Raw genomic sequence first — 23,300 nt, 5'->3', positions numbered from 1 at the left:
CTCAATTTTGACTCAGACTCAATGGTTTTTGAAAGCTAATTCGTTATGAGGGTCAGAAATCTTAATATAGATCTTGTTAGAATTTAAGATGTAATAAATTGGGTTTAAGTTAGGGCCAAAGTTATCCTCAACCTAGTCAATGACCAATTGACCATGACGAGGGATCTGGAACTGGAACATGTTTTTGTACGGTTTGATCTACACTAATGAAATTCACCTGAGAGTTTGTCTTTAAGTAAATTATATTCGTGTAAATCAAACTCATACGAGAATGATTTTCCTACAAGTACCTAATCCGTTCTCAGAATGATCTTACTCAAACTTTCAGACTTAGAATGATCTAAAGCGGGTTCCAACCGTCAGGACCATAGTTAAGTGTCCTCAACCCAGCCAATGAACAAATGGTCTTGCCTTCTCCGAAAAATTATAAATGATAATCATTATGTTTAGTTTCATAATAATCTTTCATCATATATGCATTTTTCTCACGTGAGCAACAAATAATTAACGGACATGGCCTTTAAACCCTATCAATATCTGGACAGGGTTATCTCCCATAGAAAAAAGGGTTAAGAAAGGGTTTGTCTACTTTTTGCTTCCTTGCTCTTGCTGTTAAGTTAACCGCTGCTCGCAGAAACAAGAAACCAAAGTGTTTCTTTCACACTGAAAGCGGCAAAGCCTGCAACTCATTTTGTTGATCAATGGATTCGAAACTCTAATATTCAAGTCTCTCTCTTCCTCTTCTTCTACTTCTTCTTCAGAGGAATACAGTCTCGAGAAGATGAAAAGCTTAAGCAGCTCAGAACTCCTCAAAACTCCTCTGTTTGTGAAAATTACAGGTTTCGTGCTCGTTGCCTGCGCTTTCTTCTTCCTCGGCAAGCACGTCTCCGATGGAACTCAACCGCTCGTTTTCTTAAACACCCGCCAAAAAGCTCCTCCCGACAACCACTCCCCTTCAGTCTCCATCTCCCCCAACGCCAACGAAACGGTGGATCTGTCACCTCTCACCTTGAATCCTCCACCACCGCCATCTCCACCTCCACCGCCTGCATTGTTTCCACAGAGGCTGGGAATTGTTGATGAGAATGGGACAATGTCGGAGGAATTCGAGGTGGGCGAATTTGATCCGGATCTCATTGAAAAATGGGGGAATTTGAGTGATCAAGTGGAGAAAGGGATTGAGAATGTCTCGGTTTCTAGTGATTTGAAGGTGAAGAGATATGAGCTGTGTCCTGATAGTATGAGAGAGTACATACCTTGTTTGGATAATGTGGAGGAGATTCGGAAGTTGAATTCGACGGAGAGGGGGGAGAAGTACGAGCGGCATTGCCCTGGGGAAGGAAAGGGTTTGAATTGTTTGATTCCAGCTCCCGAGAATTACAGACCTCCGATACTCTGGCCTAAGAGCAGAGATGTGGTAAGTTGAGAATTGCTTCTTTCCTTTTCTACTGAAAAAGTCTGTTGCTGGGTTTGTAGAGTTTTGAAAAGGTCTACACGGTCTACATATTTAAATAAAAATAAATAATAAATAAAATAAAATTGTATTCTTCTACCCTCGCCAGAAAGCACCTATACACCTCAAGAACTCCCTTTGCTCAGTTAGGTATTTTGATTGCCACTGTCGCCCAGAATGTTTTTGAAAATTAAACGATACAAACATCAAGGGAAATTTTTTCAATAGAAAAGGAGGTTTGAGAGGTCAGATTGTGGGATTATTGTAGTGTGTATACTCCAGTCCATTGAAATTGGAGGGTGTTGATGATAACCCAGCTTGCTGATTCATGTGGGAAGCTAACTCAGCCCCATCATTTTATTAATGTCAGGACAAACACCATTAGAACATCTCAAGTAACCTAGCCAATCCCACCATGCTCTATCCTTCGAATATCTTCCATTTGTGTTTGAGCCTGTTAACTCACGACTGTGGCCATCAGGAATTTTCTTACATTTTTTTTCTCAGTCATGAATTGAAAATCAGTCAAATCATCCATCTGTATGAGTGTGAGATGCATGAGCTATACCTATGGATATCCCTGACCGAAGCGACAGAACTATATCCAATTTGGATTTTGTTCTTGTAAACCAAACCTTATATTATGTTCATTATATGGCATGCTAAAATATTATGTCCGTTGCTCCGCATAGAATGCAATGAACCACTTGTAAGAAAGAGTTATCTCGAGTAAAAATATGTCAGAATGGTATATGAACTGCCCCTTTGATAAAGAGGCATGATATTTCTCAATGTGGACTGTGGAGACATTGGCCTAGTATTGTTCTGATGAAGGATTGTGAATGCCTTTCGGTACAAAGAAAATCACTCTTGTAAATGCTCATGGTTTACAAACTGATTTCCTAATGGCTTTCCTTGAGGCAACGGAATGATTCAGGTTCTGTGAACCCTGCAGTCTCCTCCCTTCTCCCCCAAATGAAAAAGAAAGAAACTATATTATCAAATGTTTATAAAACCTCCATGCTTATCTTGCGGGCTGATTTACAAGTGTATCATCTGCAGTGAATAACCTAAGCATTACTGTATAACATAATGTGATTCGCTACACTGTTTTCTTTATGCAAGCTTTGAATTTCAAAACTGGATCACGTGACCCCATTTTGGGTCATTTCAAAGAAGAGTTTGATATGGTATAGCCCCATTTTGGGTCATTCGAAGAAGAGTTCAATTTAACTCTTATTTAGAGTCTGACAGAATGTGAATCTAACTTCCTGTATTCAACCATATTAATCTTTGGTCTGTCGAAAATACCCAGTTAAAAAACCTGATTGAACCTGAACTTCCATCATGCTGTTGTGTATATTGAGAATGCATTAGGTTCTACCGAACAATTATTCTATATGTATTTGTGTCTAGACTTTCCAGACGTATTTCACTAGTTTCATCCAAATTACTTTGTTCCAGAAGGTGCTGAAATCTAAATAATTCCAATTATTTGGGTCAAATGTGGCCAAAGCCAATGCATAAAATCATAGTTGTCACAGCAGCTAGGCAACCCAAGGCATTGGAAGGGGGCTGGATGCAAGACGACACTAAGAGGTACCTGCCAAGTGACCTGGCAACTAAGTCACCTGGATGCCATGATAACTATGCATAAAATACAATGGTTTCAGTTGAATTCATCATAATATTTGGTTCCTGTGATGAATAAATCAGAATTTAATTCCTTTCTAGGAAAGCATCTTGTTCTACTGACTCTTCAACTATTTCAAGTCGACCAGTTTTTCTTGTTCAATAGAACACAGCTAAATGCATTCCTATTTCTGCTTATCGATTAATCAGGAGTCAGTGCAGGCATTGCGAGTTCTGATCAGCTCACTCCAATGATTTCTTCTATTACCATTAGAGTTGTTCAAATAATTTCTGTTTGTCATAGTATATTTTATCAAGAATATTTTAGCATATCTTTGAATTGGTTGATTGGTTGAGCAACTTGCATCCAACAACTAACAACATTCGATGAAATTCTTTTTCCTTGATTTTGGATGTGTGATTATTGGACCTAGACCTGAGGTTGTTCTTTTTAATAAATTTTTATGTGTATCACAGGTTTGGTTCAGTAATGTGCCACATACGCGTTTGGTTGAAGACAAGGGTGGCCAGAATTGGATTACAAGAGTGAATGATAAATTTATATTCCCGGGAGGTGGAACTCAGTTTATTCATGGGGCAGATCAATATTTGAATCAGATCTCACAGGTTTGTGACCTTAAAAATTGGACTTCGATGAATGGAGATAAATATTAAGTTTTCCCTATCTTGTCTCTTGGTGACATTATGTCTTATCCTCTGGCCTGAATGTGCAGATGGTTCCTGATATTGCATTTGGTTGTCATACCCGAGTTGTGTTGGATGTTGGTTGTGGAGTAGCAAGCTTTGGTGCTTTTCTTCTTTCACGTAATGTCACTACTATGTCAATAGCACCAAAAGATGTTCATGAGAACCAGATTCAGTTTGCATTAGAGCGTGGGGTGCCTGCTTTGGTGGCAGCTTTTGCAACACACCGTTTGCCTTATCCGAGCCAGGCTTTTGATCTGATACATTGTTCAAGATGTAGAATTAATTGGACTCGTGATGGTACAGCTTTTTTCTTTTTCCATGTATCAGGTCTAGTTGTTTTAAAGCAGTCTAAGAAATCTTCCTTGACAAAATTATGCACCAAGGTGCACATATAGGAGTCATATTTTCCAAGGTGATCCCATAGAAAGTATGATTCATCTTAATTTTTTATATTCGTATTTAGGGATTTAACAGATTGACGGATCAAATTTAAAGCATGTATACAAGTATGCGATTCGAAGCCAATTGATCTGTCTGCTATTCTGATTTGATTTGACATTTGATGGATATTTTTTTTCTAACCATCAATATTCGAATTTGATAATGTTCGACTAGCATTTTATGGTATACAAAAATATATTTGATAACTTGAATAAGAAATTATATACTTCTATAAGAAATTAATAATCTTGTTGATAAAAAGTATTTAAATACAAAAATATATACATATATATATATATATATATATGTATTTAGATTGTATACCATTACTGATTATCCTATGAATTTTCAAATAAATGGATATGTATTTAGATTGGAGCTGAATCTTCAACAATCAACAATACTTTTACATCCCTGTCCATATTTAAAACTCTTGTCATATTGAAGGTTATATAAGATGTTGTAAAGATGGTACTCAACCTCTATATTATAACTGCTTTATAATTTTGTCAGTGTAGATTCAATGCCTGATTGCTAACATCTTTTCTATAGTGAAGTAGATATATCAATATCTGCATTTGTATCTGAATATTATGTGGTTATCTTTTGATATTTATTATCTGAGGATCCAGATAAATATCCAAATATATCCAGATTGGAGCTGAATTTTCAACTCTCTCTTTTCATCTCTGCCCATATTAACACTCTTATAAGGTTGAAGGATTTCTAGCTTTTGTGAAGTTGATATTGAACTTATCTTTACTAAAAGTGTACCTTTGCATGTTGGAATTCATTACTCTTTTTTCTATCCATATTTAAAACTCTTGCCACATTGGAGGATTAGTAATTTTTTTGAAATTGATATTGAACTGCATCAGTAACTTTCTCCAATTTTTTGTGTGCTGAGGTTCTAATGCTTGATTATTTACACTTCCTCATACTGATATGACTTCATTTTTGTTCCTTCTATCGTGGTGAAGATGGAATTCTGCTTCTGGAGGTCAACAGGATGCTGAGAGCTGGAGGATACTTTGCCTGGGCAGCACAGCCTGTTTACAAACATGAAGATAACCTACAAGAGCAATGGAAAGGTTGCTCATCCTAAGTTGATTTCTCACAACATTAAACCATTGCAGTGATAAAGTAAATTTTAATGCTGACACTGGCATTGTCATTTGAAGCTTTATAAATGATAATATGTTATATACTCTTACAAGTACACGGAAAACATTTATTCTGGAAGAAATACGTGGCATTCGGTTTTGAACTTGTCAATAATGAGTTTCAGATTATAACACTGCTTTTATACAACATGTGATTCAGATGTCGGTTTGATTTTGTCCAGAGATGGAGGACCTAACTGTTCGTCTTTGTTGGGAGCTTGTGAAGAAGGAGGGTTATATTGCCATATGGAAGAAGCCTTTAAGCAATACCTGCTATGATAGTCGTGATGCTGGAACTCAACCTCCACTATGTGATCCCAATGATAACACAGACAATGTTTGGTATCTCCGTTAAACCCTGTGCCTTTCAGTTTCCAGTAGAGCTTAGCTGGGAACACTTCTGAATATGAAGCGAAGTATGTTCTTTGTGTAAAACTAGATTTTGTAAATTATTATTATTATTATTTGTTTGGGTCTTTCTAGATAGTTCTTCACCTGTGCCCTCTTATTGATTTACTAACCAGCCAACGGAGCAAATTCATAGACCAGGAAAGAGAGTTTCTCCCGTAACCTGCAGTCCAACATGGATCATGTTCCATCATCATCCACCTGACATCATTCCACTCTCACAACTTGGGTGTCGTGTAGAGGAAATGTCATATCCTCTTTCGTTCTTCTTTGGGTTTGTTCAATCTTCTAAAGGTCAATTCTGAATTCAAGACATCATCAGGAGGGGATCAGTCACCTCAATTTGTAGAATATCCTCAAGTTTTAGTTGCTAAACTTCTTTCTTCGCCTTGGCCCTGAAATCTCTGCATCCAATTCATGGCAGTGAAGCATGATGATACATAGCCGAGTTGCCTAAGAGCATCGTCATATTCTCTTCTCAAAGAAAATACCTTCGCATTAAAATTATAGAAGAGACAGTTTTGGACTTGTGGACAATTTTTGCCTCTCAGTGTGCCTTCATGAGTTCAGCATCTTGGTTCAACTTGCATAGGCTGATGCTTGCACTAATTTATAAAATATTGTGATGGGGGTTAAGCCCATTAGTTTCTCAACTTTAGAAAAAAAAGAAACATTAATGATACTCTCGGTAATTGTAGGTATGTTGATCTGAGAGCATGCATTTCTAGATTACCTGTGAACGGGTATGGAGCCAATCTTACTGCATGGCCTGCACGACTGCATTCTCCTCCTGATAGGCTCCAGAGCATAGGTATTGAAGCCTACATATCCAGAAATGAGCTCTTCAGGGCAGAATCCAAGTACTGGAATGACATAATAGAAGGTTATATTCGTGTTTACCACTGGAAGGAATTAAAATTACGGAATGTGATGGATATGAGAGCTGGTTTTGGAGGGTATGGACATCTGATAATCAATTTCTTACATGTTTCCTATTTATATTGCATAGTGCTTCCACATACAAGGTTGAATTAATTCTGCATTTTTAATGGATACTTTTCTTTTCTTTTCTTTTCTCTTTTCCTCTTTCTTTCAGAAAACATGCAAATGAATCATTGTGGTAAATTGCAGGTTTGCTGCTGCATTATATGATCAAGGGATAGACTGTTGGGTTATGAATGTCGTTCCTGTTAGTGGGCCGAATACCTTGCCTGTAATATATGACCGTGGACTCATAGGAGTTATGCACGACTGGTATTGGCTATTTACCTATAATTTTTTCTTTATTTTTTGAATTTTATTCTGCAGGTTTCCGGGTTGATTAGGTCTGACTATCTAAATGTGATGTGCTATCATGTAAAGTATCGCCTTTTCAGTACAATAGTAATATAGTATATACAGTTGGACTAGTTATCTTACTTCAATGAAGTGATTGATTTTTTTTTTTCTTTATGTGTGTACTTGGGGTTTTCGAATTTTCCTATATTTGTAGAGTTCATTAGGCAAGACTCCATGATGTATGTTGTTTTACAAAAGTAAGCAACCCCAGTTGATCATAGGCTCCAAACCAAATCAGTTCCAAGTTTCAGATCTGGAATTCCAGGAGAACCACACGAATAGGGATGAATTGAAAAGAAAATAGGGGGTTCACTGGTCAAGGCTCAGGTGAAGCTGATATGCTGGTTGAAGGTGCTTCTGTAGGTACTCGATAAGACCTCCAAAGTACCCTTGATTCTGACCTCAGATGAGGGAGATCTGCAGGTTTGTAATCTGGCCCCAGATTAGAAACTTTTAAGAGAAAAGTTGCTGAAGCTGCTACAGGCCTCCAAAGGTCAAACCCTCTTGATCGAGTGGTCCTTTAGGGGCCCTTGATAATCTCCTAAAAGGGTTTCAGCAACAGGCCTCAGATCTGGGAGATCAGGGAAATCGATCCTAGGCCAAAACCCTAATTTTCTCTGTATCGAATTGGGGAACTTGGCTGGTATTCAATCTCATGTTGCAGCTGTGCTTCAGGGCTTCAATAATCAAAGAATGATAACAAAAGGGGAAAACAGAATCGATGGAGGGAAGAGGAAGGGGGAAGAAGGGATTGGTTTGGGCATCTCACCCCTCAGGTTTTAGGCATCTCACCTCTCAGTTTTAGGCATCTCACCTCTCAGTTTTAGGCATCTCACCCCTCAGGTTTTACGGGGGTGTCAATTTGGTACAGTACCAAAGACAAAAGGTAGATACTGAAACAGTACCATACCGGGAAAAGTCTATTTCCCAATACCGATACCGTTCCGAATTGGTACAGTTTCGGTATGGGATTTATTTGGTATGATACCGGTTCCTAATTCGGTTCAGTAAAACAGTTTTTTTTTTTTTTTTTTTGTTAGAAGAGAGAAGGGCTGTTGAGCTTCAGAGGATCATAGGCTCTGATTTGAGAAATTTTCAGAGAGGGCCAACCACCCAAAGAAACATCCCATCTCTCTAGATTCATATTTGGTACAATCCTATCTAATGACTATGAGTTTTTTTTTTTTTTTTTTGAAGGAAACCTATGTTCTGAATCTATAAAGAACCATCACACATTGTCAAGAGTAAGGGAATGAAAAATACTCTCTATACTCAAGAAGAAAAGGAAGATTTACAGTAAATAAGAAATCGAACCAAAGAAACTTAGAAACCAAACAACAACTCTAACTAGAAGTTAGATTGAAACCCCAAAACCCATGAACAAGGCGAACGGCAGTCTGGATCTCGTGAGAGGTGATGGTGGGTTTCTTGTTGTAGCGAGCAAGCTTAGAAGCTTCCTGCGTCTTGTGGTCGATCCCTCCTTTGGTGGTCTCATCTCAGGTTAAGGAAGAGAGTGAGGGATGACGACGATAGACGACCAGACGAGAGAGAGAGAGAGAGAGAGAGAACAACACCCACACTTGCTCTGCTTCTCACAGCTTTCGTTGACGGCTTGAGGAATTAGGGATAGGGAGTTAGGGTTTCATGGGAGGGAGTTAGCTGTGAGGATAGGTTTTGCCTTTATGGGCTTTAGCATTTTTACCCTTACTTGATAATTCGGTTCGGTATGGTAGTACTATACGCTGAACGGTTTCTACATTGGAACCGATACCATACTGAACAGATAGAAATGCTTTTTTCTCATACCAATACCGTACCGAATATTTTCGGTTAGGTATGGTACGGTATAATCCGGTTGGTTTCAGTATCAGTACACGATTTTCGTATCGGATGACACCCTTAGGTTTTAGGCATCTCACCTCTTAGGTTTAGACATCTTACCCTCTCAGATTTGGCTCTCTCAGCCATGAGTTAAACTCACAAATTTTATTAAACTTCAAAATCTTCTTTTCAGTATGATTGATGGGCTTTAAATAGCCTTACATTGTTTGGACACAAAGAAATAACAAAAAGGAAACTCCTAAATCTAGTAAATTCTTGAAAATAGAAAGTAAAGTAAACTTTCTAAAAACAAACTACTTGTTTACTTAGAGACATAAAAATAGAAACTAACTAATAGCCTAACATCTCCTACTAAATATGATTAACTTGGCAACCAAGACCAAGCGGAAAAATGAAACAAAACATTGCCCAGATCTGTTGAGAATCGTTGGCTTCTGGACTCTTCTTCCTGAAGCTTCTTTCTTCCTAATTAAGAGGGCGGCTAGCTGCTTCTAGAAGACTTAATAATAAGGCAAAACTGCTGTGGTACTGTTCACGTGGACAGTAACTTGTGAACAGTGTTTTCCTATGGTTTTGGGCTGGTTCTATGGCCCAAGCTGGGAGCTGGTTGGTCCAACATTGGACCTGGTTCGAAGGAACCAACAAGCCCCTTCTCTTACAGGCTCAATTTACATCACTTCAGGCCCAGATAAGGTCCCAATAGAGGTGTGGAAGAGCCTAGGAGTATGTGGGGTGCATGGTTTAAAGTATCGGTACATATCATATCGGCCCTTACCAATACGATACTACTGATACGATACTACCAATACAATACATGGAAATTTTAAAATCCTTTTGTATCGATATGTATCCTATGATACATATACGGATATACACCAATACGTACTGATACTCTATGGAAAATTAAAAATTGAAGTGAAATGTACGTTTCAGTATGTATCGGTACATATCAGTGCGTATCCATATGTATCGACCAATACACATTGATATGGTACGATACGTACCGATAAGGTGCGCTATGATCATGTAATGGCCAAGATGGGTTATTTTTCAAAAAAACACAATTTTTTTAGGGGTTTTTGTTCCAAAATTGCTACCAGCCATTTTTCTCTCTAACTAAAGTGGAAATCAAGGTTGGGAACAAGGATTTTATATTATGGTACAACTACAAACCTTGGATTCTTAGTGCGATACTCTCAATTTAGTGTTTATGCATAATACATGTTATATCTAGTTTTTTAAAACTTTTATGTTTATGCAAAAGTGTATAAAAAAGTATTTCCTATCATAGTTTTTAAGGTGCTACTAAGGCGTCATCTTACCAGTGCTTTGGCGCTGATGCGGTCTAGAGATGGTAAGGTAGTGCTCCGCCTTACGTGAAGTGGCACCTTGTAGGTTTTTTTTTTTTTTTTTAAACACATTTTAAAATTACTTGATGAAGAATCCAAATATAGATTTTTTATTGGTAGGTGTATGGTTTTGTTAACACTTGAGATGTATGGGATCAGCTTTACTCTACCAAAAATAACCAAAACAAACAAAACAAAAACACAATTCACAAATAGGGTTTGGATTTTGTCAAGGGTTTTAAGAAAGGGCTTTGAGAAGGAATCAAGGAACAAGGAAGAACCACTGATCCAGGTGACCATTTTGCTCCGGCAGTAGTGAGCTTCATTCTTCTTTGACAGGAGTAGAAATATAGTGGATAACCTTAGGGCTTAGGCACTCATTTTGGCATCATAGAGGTAAGTATAATAAATACTTGTATTTTTTATGTCGTCTTTTCTTTATATTTATAATTTTATTTCATAATTATGTATTTATATTATATGTTAATATGTTATGATGATTGATGATTGATGATTGATGATTGATGAAGATGAACTTAATTTATTCATTTTATTGATTTGTTTTCTTGATGAATATCTTACATTGGTATGAATATGAACCTTTAATATTTATTTAACATATGAGTAATAGGATTCAACTAGGATTTGAGCCAAATAGGTTTTATAAAAAATTGCACAGGAACGCTTTATGCCCGCTTTATTGCTAAGGTACTCCGAAAGACTCTCAAACGCCTCCGTCGCCTTACCGCCTTAAAAACTATGTTTTCTATCCATTTATGTGATTATCTTTAGCGGATCTCCGATATGATACATATCTTAATTTTGGCGGACAGATGCGGCGACCGATACTTTAATCCTTGGTGGGGTGTCTTGGTTAACCAATCTGTTTAACAAGATTATGAACACAAGGAAAATGCCAGATGAATGGAGGAGAAGCATTGTAGTCCCTATCTACAAAAATATATGAGATATTCAGAGCTGCAATAACTATAGAAGTATAAAACTAATGAGTCATATTGTAAAACTTTGGGAGAAGGTTATTGAAGCCCATCTGAGAAGAGGAACTCATATCTCGAGAACCAATTTGATTTTATGCCCAGTAGATCCACGACTTAAGCCATTTACCTACTGAGGAAGCTCATGGAAATATATAGAGCCTACAAGAAGGATCTCCATATAGTCTATATTGACCTAGAAAAAGCTTATGATAGAGTCCCAATAGATTTAATCTGGTATGTCCTTGTGAAGAGAGGGGTATCAAGTAAATATGTGAATGTAATTAAAGATATGTATGAGGGCGTGGTGACTAGCGTGAGATTTAGTGGAGGTCAAGGCAAAGAATTTCCAATTACGATTAGGTTACATCAGGGATCAACCTTAAGCCCTTGTTTGCGCTTATCATGGATGAATTAACTAAGAGCATTCAAGATAAGGTCCCATGGTGTCTAATCATTGCGGATGGTATCGTTCTGATGGATGAGACACAAGCATGGATTAACACTAAGATGGAGCCATGGACTCCTCAAGTTAGGAACCAAACTACAGATGAGCGCTCTTTATCATTCTTAAGGAATTCTCCAAAGTGAGGCTCCTATTTTCCATAAGCCTTAGCGACCTTGAAAACAAAAGGTTTTAAGAATAGTAGATTGAAGGCATAATGTATAATGTGTAATTTTAGTCACAGTATGATGGATAAAGATATGGTGAAAATTGATGAAAGATAGATACCGCAAAGTGGCTATGGTAGATATCTGGAGTCAACCATAAATAAAGACGGTGACATAGAGAATGATGTTTCATAGAGAATTAAAATGGGATGGATGAAGTGGATAGGTGCAACCTGAGTATTGTATGACCGACACATTCCTTTAAAACTTAAAGTAATTTTCTATAGAAATATTTTAAATACCGGCTATAATGTATAGAGCGGAATGTTGGGTAGTTAAGAAGTGTAATATAGAGAAGTTATGTGTAGCAAAGATAAGATCTTGAGATGGATGTGCAGCAGAACTAGGAGGGATAAGGTAGGAAATGAACATATTAGAGCTGATTTGGGAGTTGCCCCGATCAATGAAAAGCTCCAAGAGAGTCATTTGACGTGGTTTAGCCATGTTTAACACAAGCTTGAGGATGCCCAGTAAGGAGTGATCTATTCCAATTGAAGGAGTTAAAAGAGCTAGGTCAGGCCTAAAATGACCATAGAAATAGTGAAAAATGACATGCATAGTCTAGATTTTGTCTTTAGTATGACCTCAGATAGATTCAAATGGAGGGCAAGGATCTATATAGCTGGTAGCTAAGATTTTCCTAACTTTTGATGTTCGGTTTCTTTCTTTTTACTCTCATTTCCTTTTCCTTTCATTTCATTTACTTTCATTTTTCCTTTTCTCTTTTCCTCGGATCCATGTGGCCAATCCCATTAAGTTGGGATAAGGGCCATAAGGCTGAGTTTTTGTTGTTGTTGTTGTTGTTGTTGTTTGATACATATGATGCAATCTCCCTCATGGGATTGCCCGAATACAAGGATCAAGAGAGTATTTGACTTTGTAGATAAAACCAATTTCGGACAGAATGACTTTAGGCCAATAATTTGGAGATAACTCTCTGCTCCGATATCAGTTTGGGGTGATTCAAATTGAGAATTAAAGATAAGAGGTGGGGCTACAACTTTCGTGAGATAGGAATTATTGAGATTCTGGGTGAAAAAGGGCTTAAAAGGGCTATCAAGTTACAAGATATACAGTCCGAATCCGGAAATGCTAATTGCTTAAAAAATTCAACTGTTCTAGGTTGGATCTTTGAGAGGGTGCGATTCAATTCTTCAAGGTTGAAGGCTCAGCTCTTCTAGGCTAATTGAAAGCCCAATCTCTTCAAGGATGGGTGAAACACAACTTGGTTTCATAAGAGGAACTCTTCAAGGTTGATAAGGAGCTTGGAGCAACTTTGAAAATTTCTTTGATTCAATTGTATTGTGTTTCTACAACTCAAAATGTGTTCTCTTTCAAGTTGTGACATGGACCAATCACAAAATACATAGGAAAATAAAAACTCAATAGAAAATCTAAAAATAGAAAAAGTATTTGAGGTTTTCCATTTGTTGAAGTCTCCCATGCTTTGATGCAAGAGTTGAGGTTTCCAATGTTTTGATGCAAACTTCAAGTTTGTATTTTTCAATGCTAGCTCAAATATCAAAATTGAGCTCACAAGTTGAGGAGTTAAAGGAGTTGGGGTGGAAATCCACTAAGGATGTGAAGAGTTTTAATCCTAAGAGCTCCTATAATATCTAAATCGTCGATTCCACTTGAGTTTCTATGGCTGAGATTAAACCTTTACATTGCTTAATAAAATTAAGAAATATTAATCAAGGGCTTTATTTGCATTATGGATCAAACCTAAATGCTACGCCTTAGGCTGGACTTCTTCATATGTTGGCCGGCCTGCATCAGTATAGGTCGTTTCCAGCATGTGGTTATGTACACTAACTATACAGTATTTCGACCATTTGATGTGCTAAAGTATATATAAATACCTCATCAATGAGTTGCATACAAGAAACAATAATTTATATTTTCATTTGGGTGCTAGGATTCTAAAAGATTGATATTGACAATCCTTTAAATTTTTGTGGGTTCATCAATTCTTTCATTTTACGGAGGAGGTCCCCAGATCAAAGATTATGTATTTATTTGTCAAATTGGGAACCCGAAATATTAAAAGATAAGTAAGTTAATTAAATTGGTTAGAAGAAGATTAAGGAAAAAATGAAGAAAAATGTGAAACGTGAAATGACAAGAGGAGATGGTATAAAAGAAGAAAAATATAAGAGTTATCCTTTTCTTCCTAGCATACTTTTTACATCATTGAAGAATATTATAAATGTTCCTGTTCACATATATAAGGTTGAAGTCATGCCCATCTTGTCAACCATGACACTGAAGTATCCCTTTTGAGTTTTAACAGCCTTCACGAAAAAATATGCCGACTGTTCACTTGTTCTGAAGGGTAATTCCTCAATCATGTCTTCCTTTTTGAATGGGGAAACTTTGATGTGTTTGTTCTTGTCCACTCTTTAACATCTCTGTCATTCCTTGCAATGGAAGTCTCTTCTCTTCCCAAACCAGAAACCTTGTCTTCCTCGTTGGCTGTTGGGTGCCTTAAGAGGAGGAAAAACCAGCTTTGCTACCACTTAACACAATGAAGAAAGAATAGTAGGAATTCATCACTGTTGAAACCCTTGATCTTCTCTGGTTGAAAATCAACCAAGCCTTAAACTTCAGAGGGAGAGAAAAAAAAATCTGGCATTTTTGTTTTTTTGTTTTTCTGTAATAAATGATTAAAGAAGATAGCCAGAATGTAGTACGGACATTTTAAGATAAAACCATACTCTCAAGCTTCAAGGCATAGGCATCTTAACTGACTCGAAAATGGAAAAATTCTGTCCACTACATGAAAATAACTTAAAGAAGCATAAAAGACTTAACCAACCCTACTAAACTCTACTAAACAAAGGGTATAATTTTCCTAATAAGCAAATGAAATAAGAAATAAGAAATAAGAAATAAGACACTAGGGGGTACTGTAGCTCGTGAACAGTTTACATGAACAGTAACCTGACATAATTAGGACTTTAGCTTGGACTGAAATTCTTATCAATTCGGATGAGACTGGATGCTCTCCTTCAAAATGACACTGCTCTTTAAGTTCTATGCTTAGAGAGAGATTTGATGGAGAAATCTCCATTGCAAGGAGGGCTTCTGTAATGGCTCCGACATCAGTTTGGTTTGTTGTAATACAAGGTTCTGCTTGGTGCCAAACCTGGCAACAGTTTTTTTCCTTGATGGTATCACTATTCACTACCATGTTAGCGAACCCATTGGGATTCTACCATATTAGTGAATCCATTGGAGATTATCATCAGGAGGTTGGAAGAATGACTGTTGCAGAATGGATACTTCGAAGGAAGCAGGGTTTTGGTGTGGCTCGGAAGTTCCTTATATGAACTTTAATGCCTCTACCATGTGGGTATGAATGTTAAACCCATGGAGCATATGTTCCTTGATATTGAAAACAACGGATGCTGCTTTATTGGGCTGATTCTCTTGGTCCTTTCTTTCTCAACTTTCTAGCCTTGCACCAACAAGGGTCCATCTCAATCATTGCATTGACATACCCTACAATCTTCTGAGTTTACAATCCATGTAAGGCCAGAGTAAGTGGGTCTCCCCTCAATCTGAGGATTCTGGTGGTAGAAAGTAACTTTCCATATAAGCATAACTCAGGTGTTGATTGTAGTGATTAATACATCACTCTCCCTTCTCCTAGGTAGGAAAAGAAGATAGACAACATTTTAGAATATGGTGTCAAAGCTTTTATTGTGATGTTTTGAGACAAGTTGGCTAAGGGTTTGATCTATTGTTATGTTTCTCCTTTGCTTGTTGTTTGTCCTTGCATTACTACACTATTACTACTAGTGCAATAATCATCAAAAAATTGCATCTTTCCTCTTATAGATGCTTGGGATTCATTTATATTTGATACTTTTATTTGATGTTTCACCATGAAGAAGCATAACTCTATGGTAGCTGTGTATAAGAAGCACAAATACAATTCTTCCTTGAAGAATAAATCATGATCTGTACAAAGAGTTGATAGGTGATATGGCCCTAGATACAGTGGAATAGCAGAAGAAGAATCATCTATGGTCCCGTATCATTGGGATAATCGGTTGAATCAGAAGAGCAGACAAATGTGGCAGGAAAAAAAGATTTCTCCACCTAGTTCCCTCTTGAAGTGCATTTACCTTAGTGCTCTTGTTTGCTACATCATACATAGATCATAGTGACATTTACTTATAATATGATGCCAGTGAAAGGAAAATTAGAAAGAAGTAGATGCAGGAGAATGAGTGGTAAGGAGTGTTAAAATGTATATGTAGCACCCAAGAGGGGGAGAGAATTGGATTTCGATGATGTTCCCCATTTTTTCGTTCTTTTCCATTCCAAGACTCAAGGAACAATAGAGTTTATGAAACAACAAATCAAACCTCAAAGAATACACTATTTTAGAGTGGTTTGGTCCCCTTGACCTACGTCCACTACCAAGCATACTCGTACACTTGGATTTCCAGTAACTATATATAAAATTTTACATGTTTGCACAGGCTTGCGACCAACCCAAGTGTTTTCACAGGAGCACACTCAAACCCTTCATGGAGTTGTTTCAGGGATCATAACTTCAACCCAATCCTTTCTCAGAGGTTCAGTTGATGGAGGGCCGGTAGGGGAACGGGGAAGAATCCCTGAGGTGATGCTCAAAGTTGCAGGGGAGAGGGAGGAGTCGCATAAAGAAGGGAGGTGGGAAAGAGGTTCGCACACAATGCCCGCAGGCTCTTCACCAAAACCAAATTCAATGCATCTTCTCAATCTGTCTTTAATCGTTGGCTACACTTGTATTTAAGGGAAATAAATCTACTAAAACTAGAAACCAATTCTAAATAAGAAACTAACTCAATCTAAGAAAACTAAAATAAATTAAGAAACTACTATCTCCTACGTATCCTACTTGAAATAAAAGATTACATAATATTCCCAAATAAATAATATTTCCTAAAATCTTACTAGACCAAATAACCAAATATGGATCCGGCTGATCTCCGTTTGGATACCCAGATGGGTATGGATCTCTCCATAGGTGTGTGACTACATCATCAGTCCCTCACACTTTCATAAACTGAGTGTTTGAGTTTTTCAATTCACAATTACAAACACCTCTATATGGGTGGATAAGCAAATGAATCACAAAGCAATAAGCACCTTGATGCAGATAAGTCACTTAATGGGCTTATTTTATTGCAAATAAGCCTTGGGTTGGGTTATGTATGTGTTGGGCCTTTGATCCCATAGATTTTCTTTGTAATGGACCACTTTAATGGGCCTAAAAATATGGGTAGAAAGTAGGAAAACGGGATTTAATTCATTAGTTTAGTTAGAGTCTTGTTTTGATTCTATTTCCTTTGTTATTTCAGTTTTCTAGTCAGTTTAGTTTCCCAGTTAGTTAGGGATTGGGTTAGGCCTTTTATTTTTAGTGTTTGAGTCAGTTTTGAATCTTCTATATAAGTTTGTAAGGGGCTACAGCATTGAACACAAATTTATTAATGAAGAAAAAAAGATGGCTTATGCTATTATATTGTGGGATGCAGTTGGGTGAGATGCCCTAGGTAAGATGCCCATCACTAGTTCTTCTCAGCCCTCCATCGAATTCTCTTTCTTTTATTATTTTCCTTCTATTTGTTTGTTGTGAGAGAGTGTTTGAGAGCTAGAACCAAGCCTATTGGAGGACATCTTATCTATTCAGTCAGAATTTCAGATCCTGCCCGGGATTAGGATCACTTGTGATTCTAGTCTTACATTACACCCTCTAATCTGGGGTAGATATACAAATTAATATCACTTACTTGATTCCCATGACAATGGCCTTCGGATACTTGGGGTTTTTCCTTAAAAAAAATTTCAGGGATTTCTCTTTTGAACATCCTTTATTTCCGAAACGTCTCTAAAATTCTACTTTTAGATGAAGGATTAATCCCTATTTATAGGCTTCAGCACAACGGAAAAATTTTGAGCCGTTGAGACAGCCGAAATCAACCTCAGCTTCTCGCGGTTGATCTCGGTGAGAGAGCCGTTACAACATATGTTACCATGTTTAAGAATATACGCTCTAGCGCAGTGAGCCTCACACCAAGAGGTCCAAGATCCAACTCTCTACCATTTTTCTTACACAGTTGACCTCGGCCATTCAGTGGTTGACCCCAGGGTTCTTCCACATGCCTAAAAGAGCCTTGATTCACTCCACTTTTTTGCTCAACTTCAGGCATGCGACTTGATAAAAAATACCATTAAGCCTATAGTTGTTTAGTTATATACGTGTGATTTCTATGCCGTTCTGACTTGATAAAAATATATGATTAACCATTCTAAGTCCAAGGTCAAGTTTATGGTCAAGTACCAAGTCAGGATCACTACCGTTTGTCAGGTCAGAGTACCCATTAAGCCTGTTGTCCAGTTTTTTAGGTCTGGCTAAACCATTAGTCATGATATCAGTCACTGTCATGGAGGGATCAATACAACTTAGGATACTAAAAATAGACCAATAAAAACAGATCCAAGTGTAGAAAACTAAAATGTCGTTGAAGCTCGGTGAAGAAGCAGACGCTCAGGTTTTGAATCACCTGAGCTCTCTAAAGTTCTCCAACACAAAATATCTTCCAAATGAACATTCTTGGAGATGAACCATTGTTGCTCGAAGCGCAGTGATCAATGCTTTATTGGCTTCTCAAGTACTTGATACTTATAGAGGAGTGACCGGAAAGACCATTCTTGTTAGGGTAATCCTTTGAATGACATCCAGTGAAGCATACACAATAGAGAACAGGTTTTTTTAACACCTACTAAACATATCAGAGTCACCAAAACAATATTAGCTACAAGCAATATACTAATAGAGGGGGATTTTTTATCTTTTATTTTTTATTTTTTATTTTTATGCCCTAAATGTCTATTTCTATATTGTGAAAGGTATATGAAAGTTGAATGACAAGATATAAGACCCAAAAAAAAAAAAAAAGTGAGTTTTGTTGGTGCCATTGGCTATTCAAGGCATGCATTTAAATATTTATAGCTTTATTTTTAAACTAATTGTTTAACATTATTGGATTGTCTTGGGAGGTATTTATGTTGTCATTTGAACTAGTTTTCTTCATTGTCTGTTATTTAATGCTTGAAGTCCCTTCACCAGGTGTGAGCCATTTGATACATACCCAAGAACTTACGACCTATTGCATGCAGCAGGTCTCTTCTCAAATGAACAAAAAAGGTATTGATTGAGAATCTTTGCTGGAGAGCATTTTCTGCTTACATTTTATTTTCTACTCTCCCTGTTTGACACCCTTTTGTTTATAAATGCTGAGAGAGGAAAATGCCATGAAATGAATGCTCAAATGAGAATCTGTTTGAAACCACTTCTTTTCCCCAACTCGTGGTTAATCCATCTTTCCTTTACTTTCTTCTTCTCTCCCCCACTACTCCCATTAAGCAATCTATTTAATGAGTTATATCAAATTGCGGTTTTTAATCCCAAGAGAACGTCTTGAAATGCATATGGAAGCACTGTTACTTATTTCAAATCAACTCATCCTTATCCCAACTAAATAGCTTCGGCTACAAGGATCCTTTTTCTCCCATCAAATATTCAAATCTATTCAAAGTCATACTTGTTACCAGTCTTAAATTATACATGTTTGATGTAGGGAGAACCCTAGGAGTGTCTCTGTACAGGTTGATTAGTTTGGCAACACTACCAGTAGGTTGAACTCAGGTATGGGATGGAACTAAGGGAAAACAGCAACATGCATGAGTTATGCGCAGATTAAAAACCAGGAAATTACAGTAGCAATAAGCAATAAAAATCCTCATTAGCATCAACCCAACAGATTTCAATTAGGCAATATGGGGATGGGAACATGTAGCACTAAGTTGCCAATGGGTGCATGCATTTCAAGATCCCTCCCAGCAGTAGCAGTTACTAACCCAGCCCCTTAACTTGCAGTCAATAAGTAAAAACCAGTAATATTCTTAATTTCTTATGCAGAGATTCAGCAAAGGGATAAGTAACAGAAAAACAAATGGATTCAGCAGGGGTTAGGGCATGCGACTGAGGTCGTAGGTAAAAGAAAAAAAAAAAAAAGCTTATGTTGCTGTAAGCAACAACATTAAATAGATTACTTAATGGGGAGATGCCATCCTCGATGAGGGGAGAGAAGAGAGTCACGATTTTTTTTTTGGGGGGGGGGATCTTGCACATAAACTGCTTTTTGTTTTTCATTCACTAAAGTTGGCCGTAGGCCTTAGAATTCAATATATAGTAAAAAGCAAAAAAAAAAAAAAAAAAGGAACCCAAATCAGAATCTAATAGTTTAGGGAATAAATAAAAAGTCCTAATCTAATCCAATGTTTTTAGGAAACAAGTGTCCTACTTAAGTAATTAAAAGGAGAAAAAAAAAATTGCTTTCCTAAAAAAAAGAAAACCATAAGACTAGCAATTCCCTCTTGCGTTGAATGCTCAACTGGGACCCATATGAAGCTGTCCAAGGAAATCAGAATCATGGAGTCCTTGCGTGACTCTCTAAGGTGGGCCCCATGCTGATCTTCATCCATCTAGCCAAATAGAGTCTAGGCTGGGTGGTCTTCTGCGATGCCTCCTCTGGTAAACTCGATATTCTGGACTAATGTCCCCATCAATGTTTTTTCTCACTTCTCCTAGAGTCATTTAGGTCTACCCTTGGATCTTTTGGCTCTCTTTAATCTGAATCAAATCATCCCTCCATGCTGAAGCATTCAAAGGCCTCTGTTGTACATGTTCATGCCACCTCAAACGAATATCTCGCAATTTGTCATAAATTGGAGCTACTCCTAATTTAGTTCAAATTTGTTCATTCCATCTTTTATAGTTTTTTCACTCATCCATCTCAGCGTCCTCATTTCAGCTATATGAAGTTTGTTTGTATGCTTTTTTGTTATTCCCCACATCCAGCTCCATACTTATTGCTGGTCGTATAACTGTCCTCTAAACTTTTCTTTCATGTCTATTACCCAATACTCTGGATGCACCCCCTCCGCTTCATCCACCCTATTTTAATTCTTTATGCAATATCATTCTTTATTTTTCCTTCTTTGTTTATGATTGAACTTTCACTTTGTGCTATCTCCATATCATCCATTTTCATCACCCCACTTTCAGTCCTATGTACTAGAGTTACACACCATATGCTATGTTTTTGTTCTACCTATCTTAAAACTTTTGATTCTAAGATTGATCTCTATAATTCTAACCACACACTATTCCTAGCTTTTGTTTTATCCACTAAAACAAGATCATCAACAAAAAGCATACACCAAGGGGTCTAATCTCGAACGTCTTTGGTCAACTCATATATGATTAGCGCCAGACCGCCAATAGATATGGGCTTAGAGTTGACCCTTGATGTAATCCAATTATGATTGGGAATTCACTATACCTTGTGCCTTCCCCCTCCACATTTCTTACACTAATCATGACACCATTATACATATTTTTAACCATGTCCACATATTTTCTCGAAACACTTTTCTTTTTTAACACTTGCCAAATTAACTCTCTAAGGATCATATCATAATATTTTTTAAGTCAATAAAGTCCATGTGGAGATCCTTCTTACATTCTCTAAATCTTTTCCATTAGTTTCTTAAGCAAACTTATAGCTTCTATGATTGATCTTCCTAGCATAAAACTAAATTGGTTGTCTGAAATATTTGTTTATTGTCTCATGCGGTTTCAAAACACATATCTTCCTAGCTTCATTCCTACATTCCTTGTGTTACTAATTATGAGTAAATTTCTTCATTTTTTTCTCCTTTTAACTTCCACCATCTTATCTTAGGGAAAATAGTTTCACATTTCCTATGATTCAGCGGTTTAAAACACATCTATGACCATTAACCTATGTTGCATGGTTAAGTTCTCCTTTGGCTTAACCTTAATCTTTAGATAATAAACTATCTGACCTTCTAGTTAGAAAGAAGTCTATTTGGCTACTATTTGCCCTCTTTTGAAGGTTATCAAGTGTTATCTCTTTTCGAATCATGTGTTTACCATTAGTAAGTCATAAGCCATAAAAAATTAAAACTGAAGTCCCGTCCTCTTCCTATCTCCAAACCTCCATTATCTCTTCCAACATGTGCATTTATTTCTCCCCATATAATAATCTTCTCTTTGACTAATTCCTTGAACTAAACTATCCATGTGATACCAAATTTTTTTCGTAGAATAGTTAATAGTTCCTCATTGTTTTGATTGACTTTTTGACATTTCTTTTGATAACTGTCACAGATGTAACATTTCATCTATCATGCTTGAGATGGATAGGATTCTGAGGCCAGGTGGACGTGTTTACATTCGTGACATCTTGTCTGTTATAAATGAACTTCTAGAGATTGCAAAAGCAATGGGATGGCAAGCATATATATATGATACTGAGGAAGGTCCCCATGCAAGTCGGCGGAACTTGATTTGTGAGAAGCATCTATTACGTGCTTGAATCAGTGAAAAAGGAAGGAAGCATGTGAGCTTTTGCCCCCTTTCCTTATGAGAACTGTACTGCCCTCTCATTGGATTCGCTAGACTTCACCAAAGGAAAGCGAAGGACGATGGCACTGCAAAAGCTGATTGCATACTTGGGATCTGCACTCTCCCAATGGAAAGAGCTGATTGGATACTTGGGATCTCCACTCTCCAATTATGTGTATTGAGATTGAATATTTCAATCCATAAATTATAAAATCATCCATGTAATTTGTAAGTCAAATCTGATTGCCTGTATGTCTTAGGATAACCTCATTTCTTTCCTAGAATAACAAAAAGCAAGAGAAAAAGAAGGAAAAATTATTTTCATTCCATCTACTGAGTGGAAGTGTCCTGTAATTTGTATTTGTAAACTGGAGCTGACTGTCTAGCATGTTTTAGGGTAATCTGGTTTCAAATGGAGAATAATAAAGCAAAAGAAAAGTAGTATCTTTGTACCCATAACACAACTTGTCTTATGAGTTGAGAGGTTTTATCTTCCACTTATGCCCCCCCCCCCTTGCACCGTGCCCAATTATCAAGCGCATTTAAAGGAAAAATAAAGAGTGAGCTTGTTGATTTTGGATCTCCTGGAAAACTACATTCTGAGGGCAAACGGATGCTCAGAAAGTGCTTTGTGAACAGAAAGTAACATTCCTTTGGACGCTTCCCCAATAACCAGATGCAGCCTCAAGGGCATCTTTCATACCTACTTAAGGAATGGTTTGGCTGTATCAGTGGTGTTTATGCTGCTGAGGGGCCAAAGTCCAAACTACTGAACTGGAACCCAAAATGGCTGGATCGATCTCCCAT

General features: G+C 37.2%; 1 protein-coding gene across 1 annotated transcript; it reads left to right on the top strand.

Annotated features, from left to right (window-relative positions):
• Nucleotides 1–557: 557 nt before the first annotated feature.
• On the top strand, nucleotides 558–22,952 carry LOC122063098 (probable methyltransferase PMT11). Its single transcript, XM_042626772.1, has 9 exons — nucleotides 558–1,417; nucleotides 3,563–3,712; nucleotides 3,820–4,090; nucleotides 5,215–5,325; nucleotides 5,580–5,739; nucleotides 6,504–6,761; nucleotides 6,937–7,059; nucleotides 19,128–19,205; nucleotides 22,257–22,952. Exons 1-9 carry the CDS (start codon nucleotides 782–784, stop codon nucleotides 22,462–22,464), a joined length of 1,995 nt encoding a protein of 664 aa, XP_042482706.1. The 5' UTR covers nucleotides 558–781; the 3' UTR covers nucleotides 22,465–22,952.
• The last annotated feature ends 348 nt before the right edge of the window (nucleotides 22,953–23,300 follow it).

The sequence above is a fragment of the Macadamia integrifolia genome, chromosome 2 (genome assembly GCF_013358625.1).
Source record: "Macadamia integrifolia cultivar HAES 741 chromosome 2, SCU_Mint_v3, whole genome shotgun sequence".
Taxonomy (NCBI): domain Eukaryota; kingdom Viridiplantae; phylum Streptophyta; class Magnoliopsida; order Proteales; family Proteaceae; genus Macadamia; species Macadamia integrifolia.
This window is presented reverse-complemented; position numbering and strand designations above follow the sequence as displayed.